Genomic DNA, 21,845 nt, shown 5'->3' on the forward strand with positions numbered 1-21,845 from the left:
TGTAATGGTGTCACGTGATGTAGGCAGGACGGCTGACGTTGTTTGGCCGAAGCTCAGAGCAAGCCGGCTCCAGCTCTCAGTTCCCCATCTCTCCCATTCTCACTCTCCCTTTGCCCTCTTACTTCCCATATACCTCCCGAGTTGGCCTAAACATAATTTATTCTGTCATTGTAATTCCCATCTAATCCTGCCACCATGTCTACCTTGGAAGACCTTGACGACCTCGAGCGTGAAGAGAGAGAGAAGAAGAAGGACCAGGGCGATGGCAACGACCGAAAGCCCGAAGGCGACGGAGATGCTGATATGAACGATGCTGATGCCAAGAAGAAAGAGGAGGAGGATGAACTTCTCGATGAGGAGATTCTCTCTTCCAGCACAGCGGATATCGTCAAGAGGCGGCGAATGCTGGAGAACGAACTGCGTATAATGAAGAGCGAATACCAGCGGTTGACACACGAACAGAACACGATGAGGGAGAAGGTCAAAGACAACCAAGAGAAGATCGAGAACAACCGGTATGTTGCACTCTACGTCGCTATGGGTTCGCCTACTGTGTGCGCCGACTCGTGGCGATGGCGGTTCCCTACCCAGGCCTTCTTGCTGACCACATTTCATCTCTCAGGCAACTACCCTACCTTGTCGGAAACGTTGTTGAGCTCTTAGATCTTGATGTCGAAGCTGAAGCCGCCGAGGAAGGAGCTAATATTGATCTCGATGCTACCCGTGTCGGCAAGTCCGCTGTCATTAAGACCTCTACCCGGCAAACCATCTATCTGCCGTTGATCGGCCTTGTGGATCACGAGAAGCTCAAGCCCGGCGATCTCATCGGTGTTAACAAAGACTCATACCTTGTCTTGGATACACTACCAGCCGAGTATGACAACCGGGTTAAGGCCATGGAGGTTGACGAGAAGCCGACGGAGAAGTACACGGACATTGGTGGTTTGGACAAGCAGATCGAGGAGATTGTCGAGGCTATCGTTTGGCCGATGAAGGAAGCCGATCGGTTCAAGAAGCTTGGCATCAAGGCACCGAAGGGTATGTGATTCGTGTGAAATCTGGAGGGCTGGAAGTTATGCCGTACTAACTTGGTTCCAGGTGCTTTGATGTACGGACCCCCCGGTACCGGTAAAACCCTTCTTGCCCGAGCCTGCGCCGCCGAGACGAATGCCACATTCTTGAAGCTTGCCGGTCCTCAGCTGGTACAGATGTTCATCGGTGATGGTGCTAAGCTTGTTCGCGACTGCTTTGCCCTTGCTAAGGAAAAGGCCCCTTCGATCATTTTCATTGACGAGCTGGATGCCGTCGGTACCAAGCGTTTCGACTCCGAGAAGTCCGGCGACCGTGAAGTGCAACGAACCATGTTGGAGCTTCTCAACCAGCTCGACGGTTTTGCCTCCGATGATCGTATCAAGGTCCTCGCGGCCACGAACCGCATTGATGTGCTGGATCCGGCCTTGCTCCGTTCCGGTCGTCTGGACCGCAAGATCGAGTTCCCCCTGCCCAACGAGGAAGCTCGCGCCAACATTCTACAGATCCATTCCCGCAAAATGGCCGTGGATGATGGGGTCAACTGGGCGGAACTGGCTCGCAGTACCGATGAATTCGGAGGTGCGCAGTTGAAGGCTGTATGTGTGGAAGCTGGTATGATTGCTCTTCGTAAGGGCATGAGTAAGGTGGGACACGAGAACTACGTCGATGCCATCTCGGAAGTACAGGCGAAGAAGAAGGACACCAACATGGGCATCTATGTTTAAGAATATCTTATCTTTTTGCGTCACGATAAATTCCACGATGTTTCTCTACCTCTTGTAATCTGCCCCAGTAATTACCACGTGATGGCCTCCTGTTCATCAAGCAGGGCGCTAATCGTACGAAGCATTGAATTGCCATTGCCAAGCAGGGTCATCACCACACGCCTTTATTTAATTCATAATAGTCAATGATGCTCTAATTTTATCTATCTCAACTAAAGAGGGTGTTCCTCAATGAAGCATGTTCTCATCCTCGTTGTTCTTTTTTGTCGAGGTCCTTCACACCACTATCCACCCCTGTGTCTCGGTGATACCACCAGGAGGTATTAAAAGGCCAAGTTGGACCGGGCTGCGAACCGAAATCGAGGATATTTCGTTCAATGGGTTGTTCACCTAAATACATAGACTCATATACGTTCTGGACTAAGGCAAGCTCGGTGATACTGGGCGCCGCAAAATCATTGATCCGGGCTCCTCCGCGGCTTTGCTCCGCCTTTAGTTTTTCTGCGGGTCAAGAAAAAAGTCCTACTTTTGATCCAGGCATCCGGGGATTAAGATCCATCCTTAGTGATTATTTTCCCCGTAATTCTCATTTCACATCATTTTTCACCATGGCGAAGGCACGCACCAAGAAGCGCACCCATGTTCGCGCGACAAATGCCACGGCTGCTGCCAAAGGTGGCGCCTCGTCTATGAGCAAAACTCCCAAGTCGATGGTCATTCGAGTTGGCGCTACACAGGTCGGTTCCAGCGTCAGTCAGCTGGTCAAAGATGTGCGGACAATGCTTGAGCCCGATACGGCTGTGCGCTTGAAGGTACGTTAACAACCGGTCGACTTTTCGCAGACGATGCCAGCAGACATTGTACAAGATCGACTTTTTTTTGTTTTTCTTTTTTGCTAATTGTCACCAGGAACGCAAATCGAACAGACTCCGGGATTTCACAACAATGACCGGCCCTCTGGGCGTGACCCATCTTCTTCTTTTCTCCAAATCCGCCACGGGCAACACGAATCTGCGGTTGGCGCTCACCCCCCGAGGGCCGACCCTGCATTTCAAGGTGGAGAACTACTCTCTGTGCAGAGACGTCGAGAAGTCGTTGAAGCGCCCGCGCGGCGGTGGCCAGGACCACAAGACGCCTCCGCTGCTCGTGATGAACAACTTCAACTCCCCCGGCGCCGACGAGAACTCCAAAGTACCGAAGCGCCTCGAGAGCCTGACCACGACCATTTTCCAATCGCTCTTCCCTCCGATCAACCCGCAAGCCACCCCCCTCACCTCCATCCGTCGTGTCATGCTCCTGAACCGTGAGCTCGCTCCCGAAGGCGAAGAACAGGACTCCTATGTTCTCAACCTCAGACACTATGCCATTACGACGAAGAAGACCGGCATCTCGAAGCGCATCCGTCGTCTCGATCCCAAGGAAATTCGGAACAAGGAGAAGAAGAAGACCGCCGTGCCGAATCTCGGAAAGCTCGAGGATGCCGCGGACTACCTGCTCGATCCCTCGGCGGCGGGCTACACCTCTGCTAGTGAAACTGAAATGGACACGGATGCGGAGGTGGAGATCGCAGAGAGCACCACCCGGAAGGTTCTCACGAAACGTGAACTGCAGCGGATGAAGGCTGGCGACAAGGAGAAGGCACAGAAGAAGTTGAGCAACGGTCCCGGGGTCGAGAAGCGGGCGGTCAAGCTGGTTGAATTGGGTCCGCGCATGAAGCTCCGGCTGCAGAAGGTTGAGGAGGGTCTGTGTGAGGGCAGAGTCATGTGGCACGATTTCATTTCGAAGTCTGAGGACGAAGTCAACAAGCTGGACAAGAGCTGGGATAAGAAGAAGAAGGAGAAGGAGGAGAGAAAGAAGCAACAGCGGGAGAACATTGAGAAGAAGAAGGCCGAGAAGGCTAAAGCCAAGGCCAATGGCAAGGATGTTGAAGACGATGATGACGAGGACGTTGATATGAGCGACGAAGACTGGCTCAGCGACGACTTCGATGAGGATGACGAGAATGTGGTGCAGGATGAGGATGACGAGGAAGAGGAGGAAGAGGAGGGAGAAGAGGAGGATGGTGACGAGTCTATGGATGAGTAAATGTCCTTCGCCAGACCGACTCCATACATGCGATGTTCCTGAGTCGTCAGCCATCACGAATATTGGCTGCCACACGACGCTTCCCAGGATTGCCAGTCCCTTTCACATTTCTACCTTCACCATGCTGGATAGCTTCCAACACGTCTGCGACGTGCCAATGATCCCATGCAATCAATTCCAGCGCATTGCATCATGTCAAATGCTCATGGCCATGCCCCTAGTGTGGTGCACATGAGGTGTCTTACACAGCAGAGTTCGATATGTATGGTCGGTATGATGGAGATATGGAAAGATCAATGGAAAGGAACTCAATTCGTCCGTACATCGGACGCCAGTATTACTATTCATTATTTGTTCGATGGGAAGGAAAAAGTTATGTACCCTATGGTTCGTTAGGAGTTTCAAAATTATACCCACGATTTCTGGTTGCACATGCAGCAGCAAGAGCCCTGGACGAAGTAAAAAAAAGCATTATCATTTTCCTTAGCATCATCAAAAACTACGTAAAGCTCATAACCCATCATCGATTCCACAGGAACTTTTCTTTTTCTTTTCTGCTTTCATATCATCGAAAGTAAATCTACCGCTTTAACTTCTCATCCACAATCCTCGACACCATCTTCTCCAGCATGCTGAAATCGCCGCCCGCCGACGCAGCCGACCCAGCAAAGTACGCCTGCACGCTCTTCTCCACGTACTTGCCGACGATATCGATCTCGACGTTGACGAAGTCGCCGGGCTTCTTGGCCGCCGTGACGATCTTCTCCTGGGTGTACGCGATGAGCATGACCTCGAAGTAGCCCTCGGCGCCATCCACGACCTTGGTGACCGTCAGGCTGGCGCCGTCCAGCGTGACGTAGCCCTTCTCGACGATGTAGCGCATGACCCCCTGGTCGCGCGGCTGGAAGCGGAACACGAGCGCGTTGCTGTCCGGCGTGACCGAGAGGATCTGCGCGATCGTGTCGACGTGGCCCTGCACGAAGTGCCCGCCCATCCGCGTCTCGCCCAGCACCGCGCGCTCCAGGTTCACTTTCGACCCCGTCTCCAAGGCGCCCAGGTTCGTGCGGCGCAGGGTCTCCGGCGCGACGCCCACCTTGAACCACGTCTTATCGAATGCGGTCACCGTGAGGCATGTTCCTGTTTTTTTGGAGAAGGGAAGTTTTGTGTGAGTCTAGCTTTGTTCTGTGCAGTTTTTTCTTTGTGTTGATGTGTTCAATGCCCCGCGGCGGGGGAAAGGGGGTTCCGACCAGCTAGGACAGTGGGGGATGTGTTTGACGGAGAGATGAGGGGACCGCGGAGCGAAGAGGGATTCGCAAATGAAAAGGTTCAGTGATGATGGTTGTGAAGGAGGCATGGAGGTTGTTATGTACCATTGACAGCTATGCTATCGCCGAGATGCGCATCGACGAGGATCTCCTCACAGTCGGTAATGGTCAGCGAGGTTCCCCCGCCCCCGCTTGACGAGGTATCGAGGGGCTCGAGGGACGAGACCGCTAAAAAGCAAGGGCACCATAGTCAGTTATAGAACGGGCAAAGAGTAGACAGAAACTGACTTCCAATCTTCTCAACAAGACCCGTGAACATGGTGACAGAATGGCAGGAAGTAGACAAACCAAAGCCGGCGGGCGGATCGAGCGGAATTGAAGATCACAGAGAGAAAGTCGCGAAGCGGGAAAGCGGGTTGACCTCGGCTTTGGGGCCGATCCCGCGCCGCCGCTCGGTCATGGCGGCCGATGAGTTAGTTGTAGGTTGTACTGTACTCAGTACTTGTTCAGTTCCTTGCTTCTGTTCGCCTTTTTATTTATCCAAGATCTTTGACGACATTCATTTTGCTTTTCAAATTGTTATCTCCTTCCTCAGCCATTGAGAATCAGCCATTGAGAATGAATTTGATAATCTCCTCGAAGATGCCGCGGGCCTTCATTGCGCGCCGGCAGCTCAACCATACATACCTCTATCTATCAAGGAGCAACCGATCATGGCGCACTTACTCTACTGCACTTTCAGATGATACCCTGCCTTTGAAAGGTATCAGGGTTCTAGATATGACGAGGGTTCTCGCTGGTGTGAGTATCATGCAATTGACCTTCCACTAGCCTCTGTTGACGTCTCATGCAGCCATACTGTACACAAATCCTGGGAGACCTGGGGTATGCTGCCGCTGCTTTCAGTGCTTCACGCCACATTCAATACTGACCATATCTGGTCTTTTACAGAGCAGACGTCATTAAGGTAGAACACCCAACACGCGGCGATGACACTCGTGCTTGGGGACCACCATACGCCAAGTACACTGACGGGTCAGAAGGGCCCGGAGAGAGCGCTTACTACTTGGGAGTAAGTCACCAATCAGAAGAAATGCCTGGATGTCAAGCAATTAACATCTGGCTCAGGTGAACCGCAACAAGAAATCCATCGGCTTATCCTTTGCTCATAAATCCGGAGTGAAGATTCTACATCGTCTTGCCAAAGAATGCGACGTGTTGGTGGAGAACTATCTTCCTGGCAGCCTTAAGAAGTACAACATGGATTACGAGACCTTGAAAGCCATCAACCCCCGACTCATCTACGCTAGTATCACAGGCTACGGCCAGACTGGGCCATACAGCAACCGCGCCGGTTACGATGTCATGGTCGAGGCCGAGATGGGCCTGATGCACATCACTGGTAGTAGGGAGGGGGAGCCGGTCAAGGTCGGTGTAGCTGTGACGGATTTAACCACTGGTCTTTACACGTCTAATGCCATCATGGCGGCATTGATTGCTCGCGGGCGGACGGGGAAGGGGCAGCATATCGATGCATGCTTGAGCGATTGTCAGGTCGCGACTTTGGCGAACATTGCAAGCTCGGCGCTGATCAGTGGGAAGAAGGACTCTGGCCGGTGGGGGACGGCACACCGTAAGTGTTCGCAGCGAAGTAGTGCTACCTGGATTGTGCAGTCTTACTGATCCCCGCATTGCAAAGCATCCATTGTGCCCTACCGAAGTTACAAAACGCGTGACGGCGATATCCTCTTTGGCGGCGGGAACGACAGATTGTTCGGCGTGTTATGCGATCGGCTAGGCTATCCGGAGTGGAAGACCGATCCCCGGTTTGTTACCAATAGCGACCGAGTGAAACACCGAGAGGAGATTGATGGGTTGATTCAGCAAAGAGTGAGACAAAAGACGACGCAGGAATGGCTAGAGATATTGGAAGGGAGCGGGATGCCGTATGCCGCTGTCAACGACATCCAAGGAACACTAAATCATGCTCACGGTGAGACCATTTTCTCCCAAAGGCTTGTTCGCCTTATATGACGACTCTGACTCTGGGATATAGTCCAAGCACGGGGTATGGTCACTGAAGTTGATCATCCAGCCTGCGGACCTATCAAGCTGGTGAACACACCGATCAAATATTCTCATGCAACCCCTGGTGTTCGGACGCCGCCTCCGACTCTAGGGCAGCACACTGACGAGATTCTGGCCGAAGTACTCGAGTATGATAAGGAGGAAATAGCTCAGTTGAAACAGGCAGGTGTAGTGGCATAGGCGTGTTTTGAATTAAGACAAACCCTCGTTGGGCTAGTGGTGAATTACCCTAAGGTGATAAGGGAGGAGGAGTAAGTGTGTGTGGTCCGTAAGGAGGGTTCGCCTCTAGAATACATGGTTAGTTTTCGCGCAGCTGTCGGCTGAGCCGCATTGAGATGTAGTTTCGCAAAGCCTCAGAGATGCAAAACACAGTCAGATGCTAATGCCGTCAAAACGACCTGGTGGCTGGAGATATTGCAGGAATTGCATCACAAGTAATGGGTTGCAACGAATGCACTCAGTCGGTGCCTTCCAAGGGCGCGGGGATGAATTCCTCGCGATCACGTGACAGTGTATAAATCTGGATCCGTTCATGATGGTCTTTTCCTGTTTCACCCGTGGCAGCATTGATACATATCTCGGGCTCATCAAAGAGCACCTTGCCGTTGCAGCGTGAGTGTGCTGAACAGGGCAGATCCGGGGGGATATGTCACAGCCAAATGGGGTTTCTGCCTCCCTGGCGTCTATAGAGACAGCGCCACCCACCCACGCATTTCTGCGCACTACCACAACCACTACTTCGGGTTCGCATTCATCAGCGCCCTCACTCCAGCCCATCGCTGATTCATCCTCAGCATTGTCCTCGTCGAATACGACCCGATCCTCGAGTACGCCGTCGAGAAGGGTGGAGATACCGCGTCTTTCAGCGGCCACAACCGAGTTACTCGCACGAGTCAATGGAAGTCTAAAGGGCGCACAGCAGAGATATGATAACAAATCCATCAGTTGGAACCCTCCAACTGGAAATCGATTTGTTGGAAACAACTTGAACGGTTCTCGGACAGGCACTATGAGGGCCTCTTCGACTATCATCGAATTGCCTACGGCACCATTCACGTATGCGAACAATGGGGTGCCACCTGCGGCTTCCTCGAGTACTGTTACCCGCAGATCTCCTGTGGATCTTGCTGGGGTCCCGATCAATATTGCATCTAAACAATCACCAGTGCCTCCACCTGCGGCTTCCCCAGGTATTGCTACCCGGAGATCCCCTGTGGATCTTCCTAGGGGCCTGAACAATATTGCACCGAAACCATCACCGGTGCCTCTACCTGCCGCTTCCCCAAGTACTGCTACCCGGAAAACCCCTGTGGATCTTCCTGGGGGCCTGAACAATATTGCACCGAGACCATCACCAGTGCCTCCAACTGCACCAACAGATGGAATACCTGAAGCATCATCCAATGGCCCTGTATTAGCGCCGCCGCCACCACCAGCACCACCGGCGGTGGCATCTTTACCACCTTTACAGCCTCAGACTACCGTCTCGACTGCCAAACCTTTGTCTACAGCAAGCTCAATCTCTAAGTCTAAAAAGCCCACGACAGGAGGCTCCCGTAATAGGAAGAGTATCACGAATGGGGCCAAGAACAAGAAGCGCCGCCGCAACAAGGACAGTGACGAAGAGAGCGTCATCCGGGCCGGTGATTCCAGCAGCGACGAATCTGATGTTGCCCCGACAGCAACTCAGACAAAGTCTGGCCGACAGGTCAACCGACCCTCCTTGTATGTGCCTCCGCCTTCGTTACCGGCTGCTGCCAAAGAGACAAGCAACTCACTGGAGACGTCGGACAACACGCGTGGTTCCACGGCGGCCACAACTCGGAAACGTAAGCGCGTTCAACGCAAAGCGAAGGATGGTAACATCACTTGTACCCGATGCCAGAGGGGCCATAGCCCTCTGAGCAACGCGATTGTATTCTGCGATGAATGCAATGGGGCCTGGCACCAATTATGCCACGATCCTCCTATCAGCGTAGAGGTTGTCACTGTCCAAGAGAAAGAATGGTTCTGTGGGGAATGCAAGCCTGTGCCGATTACCATTGTTCAGCCAACAGTTGTCAGGAGCAATCCGTTCCTTGCGAAAACACAGCCAACCCCTATTCCGACTTCTTCCTTGATAGTCCCTCGAGCTGAAGTAAGCGCGGGGGGCTTCTCGGTCGAAGAACGCCGAGGGTTTCTATCGGGCTTGTCGCATGCAACACTTGTTGAGCTTCTTATGAACATATCGGAAGGTAATCGGAACCTGCCAATGTTCCCCGCTAATCTGAAGGACCACCAGTTATCAAACTTCTCAGTCCGTCCTGGCTCGTCAGCCGTGACGAGTACTTCTACCTCCGTTCAAGGAACTGTCTTGCAGACAAATGGGCTGGGGGCCTCTGCAGCCACCTCGGCGGAAGAATCAGCTAGACCACCAACCGCATCTGCACCGGATGTTTCGACTACTTCATCTCACCGAAGGAGATACGAAGAGACTTCTGATGAAGAGCCAGAGTATCAGTTTCAAGAGCATCGTCTATATCCACGCGCCGGCAACGGCTTCCGGCTGCCTGTTGGGCTGGATGACTTGGATATCCTCAGCGAGGATCCTGCTTGTTCAACGTTCAGCCATTCGTTGCATGGGCCTGCTCGAATCCGCGCTCAAATGAAACAGAACGTGCCAATATGGGGCTCGTGAATATGACTTCTATGTGTATCACTATCATTAGGCCTTTCATCCTTCGCCTTCTGTGTACGATCCATATTCTCTGATAGATATTCTAGATTTGCTCTTCCGATGGGAACGAGACTTTGGGAATAGAGTGCGTGCATTTCACTCAATGCGGCCCGATTTATGATTATCAGACTTCGTTGGTGCTTGTCTTCACTCTTCGCTCTTACACTGAAGATGCCTCGTTTTTCTACTCAAGTGAGGCGAGGTCCTTCCTGCAGGATCCCCAGCGGGCCACGCGATACATGATGTGGGATATTAGAAGCAAGGCAAAGAAACATTCAACCGACCACTCGATATCACACGCCTGCTCATCTTCGCAGGGGGGTCCCAAACAATGCCTGCGATACCATGCCGAGGCCTCATTGCCCCGCAGCCTGTTTCATCGACTTCGTGGAACAGCAGGATATCCGCACAGCTGGCACATTTCAACTCAAGACCGGTGTCATGTGATGACAGCCCGATTGCTGCACGAGCGCGTGTTGAGACACATTCATACAAAAGTTCAGCATGCGCCTGGGTTCCAGCTTGATAGATCCCCACCCCCAAGCATGCCAACGACAGCGGGTCCTCGGAGCCCCATGGCGTGAACGCGTTGCCAACATTGTTGATTCCGATCACAGCGTCCAACTTATGCTTGTCAATCATGTCCACTACAGGCAAAGTCCCTCGCGGTTGATCTGCACTACCTCGGCTCGGAGGAGAAGCCATGTATAGATCACTCGTGGGCAGCCCAACGAAACTAACAGGGAGATCATGGTCCTTAATTTCTTTCGCAAGCCTCGTCCACTCATCATGGGTAAACAGGGTGAGCCGCGTACAATGCCCTAGCATAACCCGCTTGGGCGTCGACTGGGCTGACCAGCCCTTTTCTCTGAGTGTCCGCAGGACAAACCAGACTAGGGCCTCTGTTGCCGGGTCGAGGTTGTAATCCAGATGAAAGTCCACGTGTTTGCCGTATTTCAGACCGCGTTCAACGGCCCATTCGATGTTCCGCTTCGCAGCTTCAACAGTCGATTCCACATACGGTGTTGTACCAATCACATCCACCTGCGGCCGTCGGATTGCCTCTTCCATCAGCCGTCGGTTCTCCTCGCCATGCTCGCCCGAGAATATGGGATCTTGTGCGAAGCTCACTAGCTGGACCGTGCAAGCCTTCTTCCATATCTCCTTGAGAATGGCGCCGGCGTCCAGACAAGTGAACCCGACCGTCTGGTCCACCTCCACGAACGCGCGCATCGCCGTGACCCCCGCGGTGACAGCCCCCGCCAGGAGCCATTCTCCACGCTTCAGCAGATCGGTTTGGGTGAACTGTCGCTTGGCTTGGGTGGTGAAGGATAGCGCTTCGGCAAACGAGCCACTGGAGGGGAGGAGATGCGCATAATCGGGCGCGTTGTGGATGTAGGCCTTGTCGAGGTGGATGTGCGGGTGCGTCAATGCGGGGAGGGCGAGAGGTGCGCGGGAAGCTGCGGTATAGGACTCGCCTTTGTGCGGAGTGATCGTTTTGATAATGCCTTGGTCGTTGTCAATGGAGATGTCCCAGGTTGAGTCTGATCCGGGCAAACGGGCGTTCTCGATTATTGGCACCGGTTTCAGAGTTGGTGGTGGCATGGTGTAGGGTGGGTGGGTGAGGGGCGAGGATCGAAATAGTTACAATGTATATTCTTGAGTGACTGTCGCGGCAAGTCGTAGGATGGTTGTGTAGACTACCTCGTTTATAGAATATCACGTTCACACTTTAAGACAAGTCAATTGCCTGATAAAATCTCGATAATGTCTTGCGAATAAGATTCTGGTCTCAGACTGAGAACAATATGTCGTCGTTAACTTGCGATTGTCAAACAATCCACAACCCAAGAGCAGCAGCCCCACCAGCCCACCCACCAGCTTATCGTTTCCCGATTGCAGTTGCAGCGCAGCAGTTCTCCTACCTTCTTCTTCGGGGCTTGCTACATTTCCTCACAACTACAATTGCGCGCGTCGCAGCCACACTCAGCGGACAGAACCTGCTCAGCTGTACATCAAGGTACTGTACCTTCATATAGCTGTAGTGCTATATCCCTACTCCCTAGACCCCAGTTGTCCACAAAGCTAAACCAACCAATCAAGCATCCCAACCCCAGCCCTCGGCGCTTCCACCTCATCTCAGCAATTGACCATGAAGCCGCGCTAACAATAATACTTCCTCCCAAATCCTTTCCCAGCAACCCATCACCCAAACCACCTGATTCAAAGAAAAACCGAACCCAACAATGTCCGACCTCAAACCACAACCCCAACCACTACGTCGTATCCTAACGACCCCCACCCCCAACCCCACCCCCAGCCCCAACCCCAAGATCCCTCTCCCCTCCTCCGACCAAAATACCCAAACTCGTCCGCAAGCGATAACTCTGGACCTCCTCCTCGCCGTCCTCTCGCGTACGCTCTTCCACCCCTTCATCGCCTGGATCCTCGTGCTCTGCCTCCGCGCCCAAGCCACGCCCTACACCGCGCCGGCGTTCCTCGTCGCCACGGGGTACGCGATATTCCTTTCCGCCCTATATGTTCTGCAGAGCGTGAACGACCGGTTCGCGTACGGGGAGCCCCGGCGCGTGGATCTGAGTGAGGAAGTGGTTGTGGTCACGGGCGGGGCGAGCGGGTTGGGGTTGTTGATTGCGAGGATCTATGGGTTGAGGGGGGTGAGTGTGGCGGTATTGGATGTGAAGGGGGCGGAGGAGGTGGAGGGGATGATGGAGGGGATGGATGATACCGTGGGGTATTATCGGTGTGATGTTGGGGATCGGGTGGCGTTGGAGGAGACGGTGCGGAGGGTGGAGATGGAGGTATGGTTTTCTCTTTCTTCCTACGACTGAATGTGTGGAAGGGAGTGAGGTTGGGCCACATGCTCTACGAGGATGGTACTGGTTTTGCTGACATGATGATTCTTCTTTTTTTTTCTTATTTCTAGCTGGGAACTCCGACAGTACTGGTTCATTGTGCGGCCGCTCGTATCAACGGTCAATCGCTCCGAGATATCCCCGCGGAAGCGTTCCAGAAAACCATCCGGACCAACTTGCTCGCGGCCTTCCATGCCTACCAGGTCTTCCTGCCGCGGATGCTGTCCGCCGCCACGGGCGGGACCATCGTCACCGTCAGTTCGGTTCTGGGCCAGCTGTGCGCGGCGGGGCTGGCGGACTACTCGGCCAGTAAAGCCGGGCTGAGCGCCGTGCATCGCACGCTGGAAGCAGAGCTCCGCGCGTCCGGTGACGATGACAAGGTGAAGATGATCCTCGTGGAGCCCGGGCAAATCTCCACGCCGCTTTTCCAATCGGTCCAGACGCCCAACAGCTTCTTTGCGCCCGTTCTCGAGCCGATCCACGTCGCGCAGGAGATCGTGTCCGCGATCGACAGCGGGAGAGGCGCTGTGATCCGACTGCCCACCTTTGCGATGCTGGTTAACTGGTATGCCATGATGCCGGCAGGCCTGCAACGGCTGGCGCGGTATATGAGCGGGATCGACAGCGCCGTCGCGCAAGCCTCCTCGTCCCAGACGGAACCGTCAGCCACCACTGCGCCACTGACTGAACAACCACAGCAACGCGAGCCGCTTTCCGTAGACAAAGACTGATGTAATGATGGGGCGGGGGGGATCGGACAGCCATAGATGAATATTTCAAGGATGTGGAACCAGCCACGCGATGTATATAATCAAGACAGATTCTTCCACTCAGGCGAGAGCGTAGAGCGTAAGACTGCCCAGACAATCTCCCAAGGCGAGCAAGGACCCAAGGGAAAGCGCAAGATATATGATGGAGCCCGATCTACTGCTCCCGGGCTAGGATCATCTTCTCGCGCTCGCTCTGTCTCTTCTTCAGGTTCTCCTTCTTGGTGTGCTTCCGGACGTTCTCCTCGCGTCTCTTGATCGCGTTCAGTTCCTCTCTCTTGATCTCGCGGGCCTTCTTGATCGGCTTGGGGACGTGGCGCTGGCGCCTGATTCTCTTGATCTCGGGCATGTGCTGGTATCTCTGGATCAAAGCTTGGTCGTACTCGAGCTTGGTTCGCTGACGGGCACTCTTGATGCCGCTGCGATCGGAAGCATTGGCGCGCCATAGGCGGACGTTTCCGTCGTCGGAGCCCGACAGGATGTACTTGTTGTCGGGGGTGAACTTGGCAGAGAAGACACTGCACGAAGATGTTAGTGAAAAGAGTCAAAAGTACCAAGACATGGTGTGTGTGTTAACGTACCGTTGCATGCGCTGTGTGTGGTAGATGTCGCGAGAGTGGCCCGTAGCCCGGTTCCACAAGCGCACCGTCTTGTCGTAGGAGGCCGTGACCAGCTCCTGACCAGTCGGGCTGAAATCCACATCCATCACAGCAGCAACGTGATCCTTGAGAACGTTCAACGCGCGGTCCATCTTCCTCATGTCGAACAAGTAGACGTTGTGATCCTCATTCGCCACGGCAAAGTTGAACGCTTCCATCGGGTTCCAAGAAATCGCGTTCGACGCCAGGCGGAGAGTCATCTTCGTGAGGGGCGACGAGGTGCGAAGGTCGTACATGATGATAGAGCGATCGATACCGGTAGAGCCGATAATGGAGGTTTCTGTCTGGTTGAAGGCAATCGAGGTGATCGTGTCAACATTCGTAGGCCAGTGAAGGGTCTGAGACGGCGTGGAGGAGGGGCGAGAGAGATCGTAGATCGAGATTTGGGACGACGCGGCAGCGAAGTGGGGGAGATCACGGTGATGCGTGACGGAAGTGAAGGCACCCTGCCCAAGATAGGTGGCTAGTGGCGGGGCCTCGGAGGAAGAGTTATATGGGTCGAAGAGTTTGACGGTCTTGTCGCTGGCGCAAGAAAGAAGCTTCCGGTCGGGGGTCCAGCATACACCCTTGACAATATTGTCATGCGCCTGAGTCTCCCACACTTCTCCCTGCGTAGTCAAATCCCAGACCTTGATCACACCATCACCGCTACCACTGGCGAACCGTTCCAGAGAGCCTGGATCCTTGGCCAATGTGTACACACCGTCCACATGACCGTCGCCCAGTTGGCCCAAGAAGGGCGCAGCGAACAGACGCTCTAGCTTGGTAGCATTCAGAGCGCGAGTGTATTCCCGGGCGCGCTCAAAAGGATGCTGTGCCGGGTCGAGGTTTCGAGGCTGTCGAACGACAGCACTTCCCGGAGCCTGCTGAGAGGAAGTGGGACGAGAAAGAGCTTTGATTTTCTGTAGGACATATGTTAGTGACTGTCCGATTGAAAGATTCAGCAATCCAAACCAGGAATACTCACCATGGCGCTCTCACAAATTCCTTGGGACCGAAACGTGAAAAAGAGAAATCCAAGTCGGACATAAAATTTCTGGGAATCTTTTTTCCATCGGCGGGCGGGTTAAAGCCGATTGTGGTTGGCTCGCCAAGCCGCGGGCGGTGAGAGCGGCAGCTGCAGCTCGGCCTGCGAGTGACGATAGCCAAACCTGTAAGCTTCCTGTCCTCCATCGTCCACTATACCCTCCCCATCTCATCTCCCATCGGCTTTTTAGCCTTCCTTACACACTGCGCTGATAGATACTTACTCATTGGCTCTACCTTGTCACTACTTGTTCCGACCTTCGCCTTTTCCTACCCATCACAGCACCGTCTTCAGCCATGGCGCCCTCTCCGACAACTGCTGGGCGGATAGAGGAAGCCCGGACTCTTGCAAAGAACGACCCTGCCAAAGCTGAAAGCACCCTCAAGGAGATTCTCTCTAAAGGTCCCGGCTCGACCGAGGCCTCGTCGCGGGATTATGAAAATGCCCTGGTCTCGCTGGGAGAGGTCTACCGGGACCAGAAGAAGCCGCAGGAGATTGCCGAACTGATCAAGACAAGCCGTGATTCCTTCTCTTCATTCGCCAAGGCAAAGACAGCCAAGCTGGGTAAGCTAATATCTTCGGGTTAAATATGTGTGCACAAAGGGCTGACGGTTGTTGTTCATCTCAAAAGTCCGCCAGCTGCTGGACCTGTTCAGTGAGATCCCGAACACCCTCGATATTCAAGTTGCCGTCATCAAGTCCTGTATCGACTGGGCCGTCGCAGAGCGGAGATCATTCCTTCGCCAGAACCTTGAAACCCGGCTGGTGGCCATTTATATGCAGAAACAAACCTACTACGATGCTCTCACCCTCATTAACTCTCTTCTCCGCGAGCTGAAGCGTTTGGACGACAAGCTCATGCTGGTCGAAGTACAGCTGCTGGAGTCGCGCGTCTATCATGCATTGGGCAACCAGGCCAAGGCACGTGCTGCCCTGACGGCTGCCCGTACATCTGCCGCCTCGGTCTACACTCCTCCCAACCTGCAAGCCGGCCTGGACATGCAGAGCGGTATGCTCCATGCAGAAGACAAGGACTTCAACACATCGTTTTCGTACTTCATCGAGGCGCTGGAGGGTTACAGCTCTCTCGACGAGGGCGAGAAGGCAACAGCTGCTCTCCAGTACATGTTGCTGTGCAAAATTATGTTGAACCTGGTGGATGATGTCACGAACCTGCTGGGATCTAAGCAGGCTCAGAAGTATGCTAGCCCGCGATTGGAGGCCATGAAGGCCGTGGCACGTGCTCACGCGGACCGGTCCCTCGAGCAGTACGAGAAGGCTTTGTCGGACTACAGATTTGAGTTGGGTAGTGATGCGTTCATCCGCAACCACCTTCGCAGATTGTACGATGCCATGTTGGAGCAGAATCTCATCAAGGTTATCGAACCCTTCAGCCGAGTTGAGCTTGACCACATTGCCAAGATGGTGGGACTGGACACGCAGCAGGTGGAGAGGAAGCTTTCACAGATGATCTTGGACAAGGTTATCATTGGAGTGTTAGATCAAGGAGCCGGATGCCTGATTGTCTTTGACGAGACGGAGCGTGATCAGGCATATGACGCTGCTCTAGAAACCATTGCCAAGCTGAGCAATGTGGTGGAAGAGCTGTACACTAATCAAGCATCGCTGCTGGAGTAGACTCAGGTAGAGGCTTATTGATTTATGTTCGAGCAATGATATAGTACTACAAATACCTGATGACAAGGCAGTCATTATTCGATGTGTTGTTTGTTTGTAGTTGAGTTGTTGAAGTGGTGGTGGTGGTTGGTGTTGCTGGAAAGCATCCGAAACGGGTAAAGCGTGACCGCGGCGAAAGAATCGCGACTGACTCTCCAAATCTCCAACTTCCTCTGTCTATCCGCCCAGAACATCCACTTCATCTCGCCCGCGCGCCTTCACCTTCCATCGCCGCAGGGCTTTCGCGTCAACCATTTCCCTCCCCTCCTTAGACTCCACTCCAGCTTTACCCTTGCAGACGTGTTAGCGCAGATGCCACCAGCCATGAGCGCTCCTATCCCTCCCAATTATGGGCGTGGGTTCCCACCACAGGCCGCCCAACGGTCTCCTGCCACGCCTCGTCGCGGCCCTCAAGCACAAGGTTTGTCCTGCCATGTCTTCTCTAGCCTTCTAGCCCCAATATGCCCCAATGCTTTCATTAAGACATGCATTCTAACTCTGTATAGTACCAATGCCTGCTGCCCCCATGGCTCAACACGGCGTTCCCCCTCAACTCCTTCCTCAGCAACATCGTAATATGATGGCGGCCAACGCTGCCAACGAGGCCGCGCTTCGTCGCAGTCGCAAACCCACAGACAGGAACATTCCGGAGGGAATCGAAGAAGTGGTTATTGGCGAAGGTGTTCAGCAATACAAAAGCCTTCGCGACCTCGAGAAACGGCTGGACGCGGCCATCGTGCGCAAGAGACTCGATATTCAAGATTCCATCAGCAAGACCGTGAAGAAATACCGCACCATGCGCATTTGGATATCCAACACGGTCGAGAACCAACCGTGGCAGAATGCCTCGGGCCAGAACGGTGCCAGCAATCCTGGGTCCGGGCGATATAAGGTACGCATCGAGGGACGTTTGCTGGATGACGACAGCGACCCGACGGCTTCGGAGGACAGCGACGAGGAGCAGGCTGGTGTAGACGAATCCGCCGATGCGAACGGCGACGCGATGGAGCAGGATGGCCCCGGGGCTCCGAAGACCAAGACAAAGCCCGCAGCGTCAAAGAAGCGGTCTCAGCAGCGCTTCTCGCATTTCTTCAAATCCATCACGATCGATTTCGACAGACCGGCCACCACGAACCCGGAGGATGTCAAGCCTATCACCTGGAATAAGCCGCAATTACCCCCAAACGCCGTTACGCTTCCTCCCACCGCAGACTTCGATTCCATTCAGTTCTCCCGCGCATCGCAGGAGAACCTCAACGTGACGGTCAGCCTAGTGCGTGACGAGACACCAGAGCGATATAAGCTGAGCAAGGAGCTGGCGGAGGTGCTGGATGTGGAGGAGGAAACTCGCAGTGGCATTGTTCTTGGCATATGGGATTACATCCGCGCCATGGGCCTGCAGGAGGATGAAGAGAAGCGGCTGGTACGCTGTGACCACCGCCTACGATCGGTATGTTCCCTCTTCTCCTTTCATGTTCAGGCCCCACACCACCCTACTTCTTCCCCATGCCATCAGCTCCCAATACTAAACCATACTTTCCCATCCAGATCTTCGGTCGGGACCAAATGTTCTTCCCCCAGATTCCCGAAAGCATCGGCCCGCATACCAGCCCGATCGACCCCATCAAACTCCCCTACACCATCCGCGTCGACGCCGACTACCACAACGACCCCACCCCCACCGTCTACGACATCCAAGTCGCCCTGGAGGACCCCCTGCGGTCCAAGATGCTCGCCCTTACCCAGAACCCGCAGTACACCGCCGCCATGCGCCACATCTCCACGCTGGACGACCAGGTCGCGCTCATCGTGCAGGCTCTGACGCACTCGCGTGCCCGCCACTCCTTCTTCACGGCCCTGAGCAAGGATCCCGCCACCTTCCTCCGCCGCTGGGTCAACAGCCAGCGGAGGGATCTCGAGACCATCCTCGGCGAGGCCACGAGAGGCGGCGGCGAGGACGCCAGCGGGCCGGAGTTCCGGAGAGGCGGCACCGATGGGGCGTGGGACACCCCCGTCGCGAGGGAAGCGGTGCGCTATATGCTTGCCAGACCCGAGGCGGCCATGGGGAGGGCTCTCTGAAAAGCCTTCTTATCATACCCTCTATTGGGGATTTTGTGTGTAAATTTCCTTTTCAATGAGAAAGATTGGTATGTATGATTTACTTCTTCTCTTTTCTACTTAAAAGGTGTCACACACACCTTCTCCGATGATGAATACCTCGTTTACCCAGCTCACTCAGACACACAAGAAAGTTGTGCATGCTGTCAAAACACGATTCTTTACTCACGTAACATTCCTGATATCTTGAATTCTCTCTTTTTGCTCTTCCTCACAGGATCCTGTGCCCTCACAAGATAAGCTAACCAATCACCCAATAAGGTTCCTGTCTATGACATCGTCCATCTTCACGTTTCTACTTGCGGACTCACATCCGGGCAAAGAATCAAAGCTTCTCTGATCTATCTAACTGTTTGATTTCAAGGGGAAGGGAGCGGGGGAGGGGCGCTTACGTGGTGTTTGGACTTTTCTCATCCGGGATGCTTAAAGTCGGTGACTTTTTTTCTCTTCAACTTCTCCTTTGGCCATTTATCTAATGTCAACTGAAAATGTCTTCCATGGTTTGTTTCTCCCGGGTTGTTTTCCGGTATGTGTAACACCTACTTCAGGCAAACAGGCACAGTCTGGGCAAAAAATCTTTATAAAGGGTGCGGTAACACGTGGATTACGGTGCTCTAGTGCTCTCTTCCTTGCTCTATCTCGGGGTTGGAAAGACTTGCACCAATTGGGATGCGAAGACATTGATAAAGATATAATCTCTGCGTTTGAGTCACGTAACACGGCATGAATCATCTGAACCCATGGAGAAAAAGAGCAACAGAAAGACAGACCTCATAACACCGTACCATCCCGTCTTGCATGAACTCGGATCACAGCATGGGACAAAGAAATTTGATACAGGGAACAGGACACTTCGCTGAATCAGTCGAGTTGGAAAGATATTAAGAGCATGGGATTAATAAGTAAGCAATGCGACCACGAACAGAGTCATAAATGCGATGATGTGGAACTGTAAGAGCCCGGGAAGGATAAAGCTAAAAAATGTAAACGATTTCCCTGTATAAGAGTGGGTTTAGGCCGAGGTGAGTTGGGACAAGGGGTTCTCTTCGTATCGTCTCGTTTGTTGTAATATAGAGACAAGTTGAAGATGATGTCGAGAATCAGACGTGAATGGAGGCCCCTAATGGGGAGGGGGGGAGCGGGATATTCTCTATGCGGCGGCCACATGAGCCCTCCTCTTTCTCAATTCCTCTGCGAGACCCGTATCCACGGCGGAAGCAAGCTTCTCCTCGGATACATCCTCCAAGAAAGGGCTGCCTTCTTCCTGCTCCAGCTTCGAAGCAGCCTCCAAGACAACCTGCTGAGCAATGTCCTCCTTCAGTTGCTCAAGTTTCTCTGCCTTCGTGGAGTCCGTCACGGCTCCCTTGGAACCCTTCTCCTTTTCGCCAGCGGCGGGTCCGCGGAACCGTTTCAGGACGGTCTCGACCATCTTGGAGAACCAGAAGTAATTGAGGGAGTTGAGGACCACGTTCGAGATCACGTAGGTCAGCACCAGCCAGGTTGGTGTACCGGTGGCGGTGTGATTGGCATACTTGGAGAGCTCAAGCTGGGCCTGGGCACGGGCTCCATCCAGGCTACCGCTGAGAGAGGCGTCGTGGGTCCGGAACACCTGGGCGGTGATATCGACAGATTGGTTGAGCGCGGTGGCCACGTCAGTAGCATCCCAGGTCTGTTTCAGGGCGTACCACATATCTCTGTAGACGTCCACGGATCGCCAGGTACCCCAGACAAGACGACAGCTGAAGAAGGTGAAGAGGAGCATCATGCCGTTGTACCACTGAAGCTTGCTGCCGGTCATGTTAACCTTGTCAAGGAACCAGTGGATGTTGAGGAAAGGGCTGGAGAGCTCGTAGAGGATGAAGACGGAGGAGTAGTAGTTCACGAAAGGTCTCTGCAGTCAGAAAATGAAACAATTAGTTCGGAGTGAGCTACAGCGTTCAGAAAATAGACGAGAAATGTACGTACGAAACCGAAGCTGAACACCCACAGGGCACTAATGGCGTGAAACAGCATTCCGACACCAAACATCTTGATGTAGACGGTACTGACGATCAAGTCATAGACAAAGTAGCCAGCAGCGCAGGCGGAGACCAATCCACAGACTCCTGTGTAGCCGTAGACCCGTTCGGCGGTGTTCATGGAGGATCGCTCTTCGTCCACCCACATAGCCCACAGGGCCATGGCGTTGATGAAGGTGCTCTGCACCAGAGACACGACATGGACATCCCAGTTGAGCTTAGTGCGCGGGCTCAGCTTGGGGTAATGGCGTGGGAAGAGCAACGGAGAGAGACAGGGGGAGAGGATGTAGTGGATGAAGAGGTAGCCGGTGAAGGACAAGATGATCTCGTGGGCATGTTCGGTCACAGCGGGCACGTTCAGGTAGAGAGCCCAGGGCTCAACAACTTCACGCAGCCATTCTGGCGGCGGGGGAAATGGGTCCAACATTCCGGCTGTTGACCACGCCCCAGACTTGACAAGGGAGGGGCTATGTCAATAGTGTGATTGAGGAGAACAGGAAGAGGAAAGCGAGAGAGTAGTTCGGAGAGATGGAGAGGGGGGGAAGAAGGAAGGAAGACGGAGGTGGAGACGGAGACTAAATTAGTAGTAGTCAATGGACTAGTCGGTCTAGACTAGACTCAACTAGAAGCAAGGAAGAAGGCCCTGAACCATATTTAAGTCTCCAATGGAGAGTTTGAGCATCAGGGGTCATGCTCAGGACTGGACTGGACTGGACTGGACAGTACATGGTTATTGCAGCAAATTCCGGTCAATGCATGCAATAAATACCGCCCGCCCCCCATTGTTGTTTTTTG

The 21,845-nt window shown here is 53.7% G+C and overlaps 10 protein-coding genes across 10 annotated transcripts; 6 read left to right on the top strand and 4 right to left on the bottom strand.

Annotated features, from left to right (window-relative positions):
- The first annotated feature begins 95 nt into the window (after positions 1-95).
- Positions 96-1,807, top strand: ASPACDRAFT_75982 (proteasome regulatory particle base subunit RPT5). Its single transcript, XM_020204608.1, has 3 exons — positions 96-515; positions 623-1,038; positions 1,099-1,807. Exons 1-3 carry the CDS (start codon positions 196-198, stop codon positions 1,755-1,757), a joined length of 1,395 nt encoding a protein of 464 aa, XP_020059214.1. The 5' UTR covers positions 96-195; the 3' UTR covers positions 1,758-1,807.
- Positions 1,808-2,278: 471 nt separating this feature from the next.
- Positions 2,279-4,301, top strand: ASPACDRAFT_113337 (Brix domain-containing protein). The gene is made up of 2 exons (XM_020195712.1): positions 2,279-2,569; positions 2,667-4,301. The coding sequence occupies exons 1-2, from the start codon at positions 2,366-2,368 to the stop codon at positions 3,840-3,842; spliced, it is 1,380 nt and encodes a 459-aa protein (XP_020059215.1). The 5' UTR covers positions 2,279-2,365; the 3' UTR covers positions 3,843-4,301.
- A 22-nt stretch (positions 4,302-4,323) lies between these two features.
- On the bottom strand, positions 4,324-5,456 carry ASPACDRAFT_75984 (riboflavin synthase). Its single transcript, XM_020204609.1, has 3 exons — positions 5,396-5,456; positions 5,213-5,335; positions 4,324-4,979 (listed from the first exon to the last, which is right to left on the bottom strand). The coding sequence occupies exons 1-3, from the start codon at positions 5,424-5,426 to the stop codon at positions 4,423-4,425; spliced, it is 711 nt and encodes a 236-aa protein (XP_020059216.1). The 5' UTR covers positions 5,427-5,456; the 3' UTR covers positions 4,324-4,422.
- A 259-nt stretch (positions 5,457-5,715) lies between these two features.
- On the top strand, positions 5,716-7,558 carry ASPACDRAFT_75986 (CaiB/BaiF CoA transferase family protein). The gene is made up of 6 exons (XM_020204610.1): positions 5,716-5,908; positions 5,961-5,992; positions 6,059-6,179; positions 6,236-6,740; positions 6,807-7,100; positions 7,164-7,558. Exons 1-6 carry the CDS (start codon positions 5,888-5,890, stop codon positions 7,373-7,375), a joined length of 1,185 nt encoding a protein of 394 aa, XP_020059217.1. The 5' UTR covers positions 5,716-5,887; the 3' UTR covers positions 7,376-7,558.
- Positions 7,559-7,841: 283 nt separating this feature from the next.
- On the top strand, positions 7,842-9,872 carry ASPACDRAFT_23821 (uncharacterized protein; the record flags this gene model as incomplete). The annotated part of the gene is made up of 2 exons (XM_020199227.1): positions 7,842-8,606; positions 8,733-9,872. 2 exons carry the CDS (start codon positions 7,842-7,844, stop codon positions 9,870-9,872), a joined length of 1,905 nt encoding a protein of 634 aa, XP_020059218.1.
- A 291-nt stretch (positions 9,873-10,163) lies between these two features.
- On the bottom strand, positions 10,164-11,516 carry ASPACDRAFT_24480 (putative zinc metallopeptidase; the record flags this gene model as incomplete). The annotated part of the gene is made up of 1 exon (XM_020199271.1): positions 10,164-11,516. One exon carries the CDS (start codon positions 11,514-11,516, stop codon positions 10,164-10,166), a length of 1,353 nt encoding a protein of 450 aa, XP_020059219.1.
- A 641-nt stretch (positions 11,517-12,157) lies between these two features.
- On the top strand, positions 12,158-13,504 carry ASPACDRAFT_50350 (uncharacterized protein; the record flags this gene model as incomplete). Its single annotated transcript, XM_020202337.1, has 3 exons — positions 12,158-12,730; positions 12,856-13,430; positions 13,483-13,504. 3 exons carry the CDS (start codon positions 12,158-12,160, stop codon positions 13,502-13,504), a joined length of 1,170 nt encoding a protein of 389 aa, XP_020059220.1.
- Positions 13,505-13,708: 204 nt separating this feature from the next.
- Positions 13,709-15,180, bottom strand: ASPACDRAFT_57860 (rRNA-processing protein SOF1; the record flags this gene model as incomplete). The annotated part of the gene is made up of 3 exons (XM_020203292.1): positions 13,709-14,069; positions 14,133-15,112; positions 15,178-15,180. The coding sequence occupies 3 exons, from the start codon at positions 15,178-15,180 to the stop codon at positions 13,709-13,711; spliced, it is 1,344 nt and encodes a 447-aa protein (XP_020059221.1).
- A 353-nt stretch (positions 15,181-15,533) lies between these two features.
- Positions 15,534-18,993, top strand: ASPACDRAFT_50352 (uncharacterized protein; the record flags this gene model as incomplete). The annotated part of the gene is made up of 5 exons (XM_020202338.1): positions 15,534-15,801; positions 15,869-16,830; positions 17,227-17,335; positions 17,421-18,364; positions 18,463-18,993. The coding sequence occupies 5 exons, from the start codon at positions 15,534-15,536 to the stop codon at positions 18,991-18,993; spliced, it is 2,814 nt and encodes a 937-aa protein (XP_020059222.1).
- A 1,189-nt stretch (positions 18,994-20,182) lies between these two features.
- On the bottom strand, positions 20,183-21,477 carry ASPACDRAFT_50353 (TLC domain-containing protein; the record flags this gene model as incomplete). Its single annotated transcript, XM_020202339.1, has 2 exons — positions 20,183-20,923; positions 20,998-21,477. The coding sequence occupies 2 exons, from the start codon at positions 21,475-21,477 to the stop codon at positions 20,183-20,185; spliced, it is 1,221 nt and encodes a 406-aa protein (XP_020059223.1).
- Between the last annotated feature and the right edge of the window lie 368 nt (positions 21,478-21,845).

Source organism: Aspergillus aculeatus, assembly GCF_001890905.1.
Source record: "Aspergillus aculeatus ATCC 16872 unplaced genomic scaffold ASPACscaffold_3, whole genome shotgun sequence".
NCBI classification, from domain to species: Eukaryota; Fungi; Ascomycota; class Eurotiomycetes; order Eurotiales; family Aspergillaceae; genus Aspergillus; species Aspergillus aculeatus.

Bases quoted from the DNA above. Each gene is read 5' to 3' on its own strand.
- ASPACDRAFT_75982 (XM_020204608.1), top strand. From the start codon at position 196: ATGTCTACCTTGGAAGACCTTGACGACCTCGAGCGTGAAGAGAGAGAG. The intron at 516-622 runs GTATGTTGCACT...TTCATCTCTCAG, and splicing joins GAGAAGATCGAGAACAACCG to GCAACTACCCTACCTTGTCG. The intron at 1,039-1,098 runs GTATGTGATTCG...ACTTGGTTCCAG, and splicing joins TGGCATCAAGGCACCGAAGG to GTGCTTTGATGTACGGACCC.
- ASPACDRAFT_113337 (XM_020195712.1), top strand. From the start codon at position 2,366: ATGGCGAAGGCACGCACCAAGAAGCGCACCCATGTTCGCGCGACAAAT. The intron at 2,570-2,666 runs GTACGTTAACAA...AATTGTCACCAG, and splicing joins ATACGGCTGTGCGCTTGAAG to GAACGCAAATCGAACAGACT.
- ASPACDRAFT_75984 (XM_020204609.1), bottom strand. From the start codon at position 5,426: ATGTTCACGGGTCTTGTTGAGAAGATTGGAA. The intron at 5,336-5,395 runs GTCAGTTTCTGT...CTTGCTTTTTAG, and splicing joins TCTTGTTGAGAAGATTGGAA to CGGTCTCGTCCCTCGAGCCC. The intron at 4,980-5,212 runs GTACATAACAAC...CCAAAAAAACAG, and splicing joins CGATAGCATAGCTGTCAATG to GAACATGCCTCACGGTGACC.
- ASPACDRAFT_75986 (XM_020204610.1), top strand. From the start codon at position 5,888: ATGACGAGGGTTCTCGCTGGT. The intron at 6,180-6,235 runs GTAAGTCACCAA...CATCTGGCTCAG, and splicing joins AGAGCGCTTACTACTTGGGA to GTGAACCGCAACAAGAAATC. The intron at 7,101-7,163 runs GTGAGACCATTT...TCTGGGATATAG, and splicing joins AACACTAAATCATGCTCACG to TCCAAGCACGGGGTATGGTC.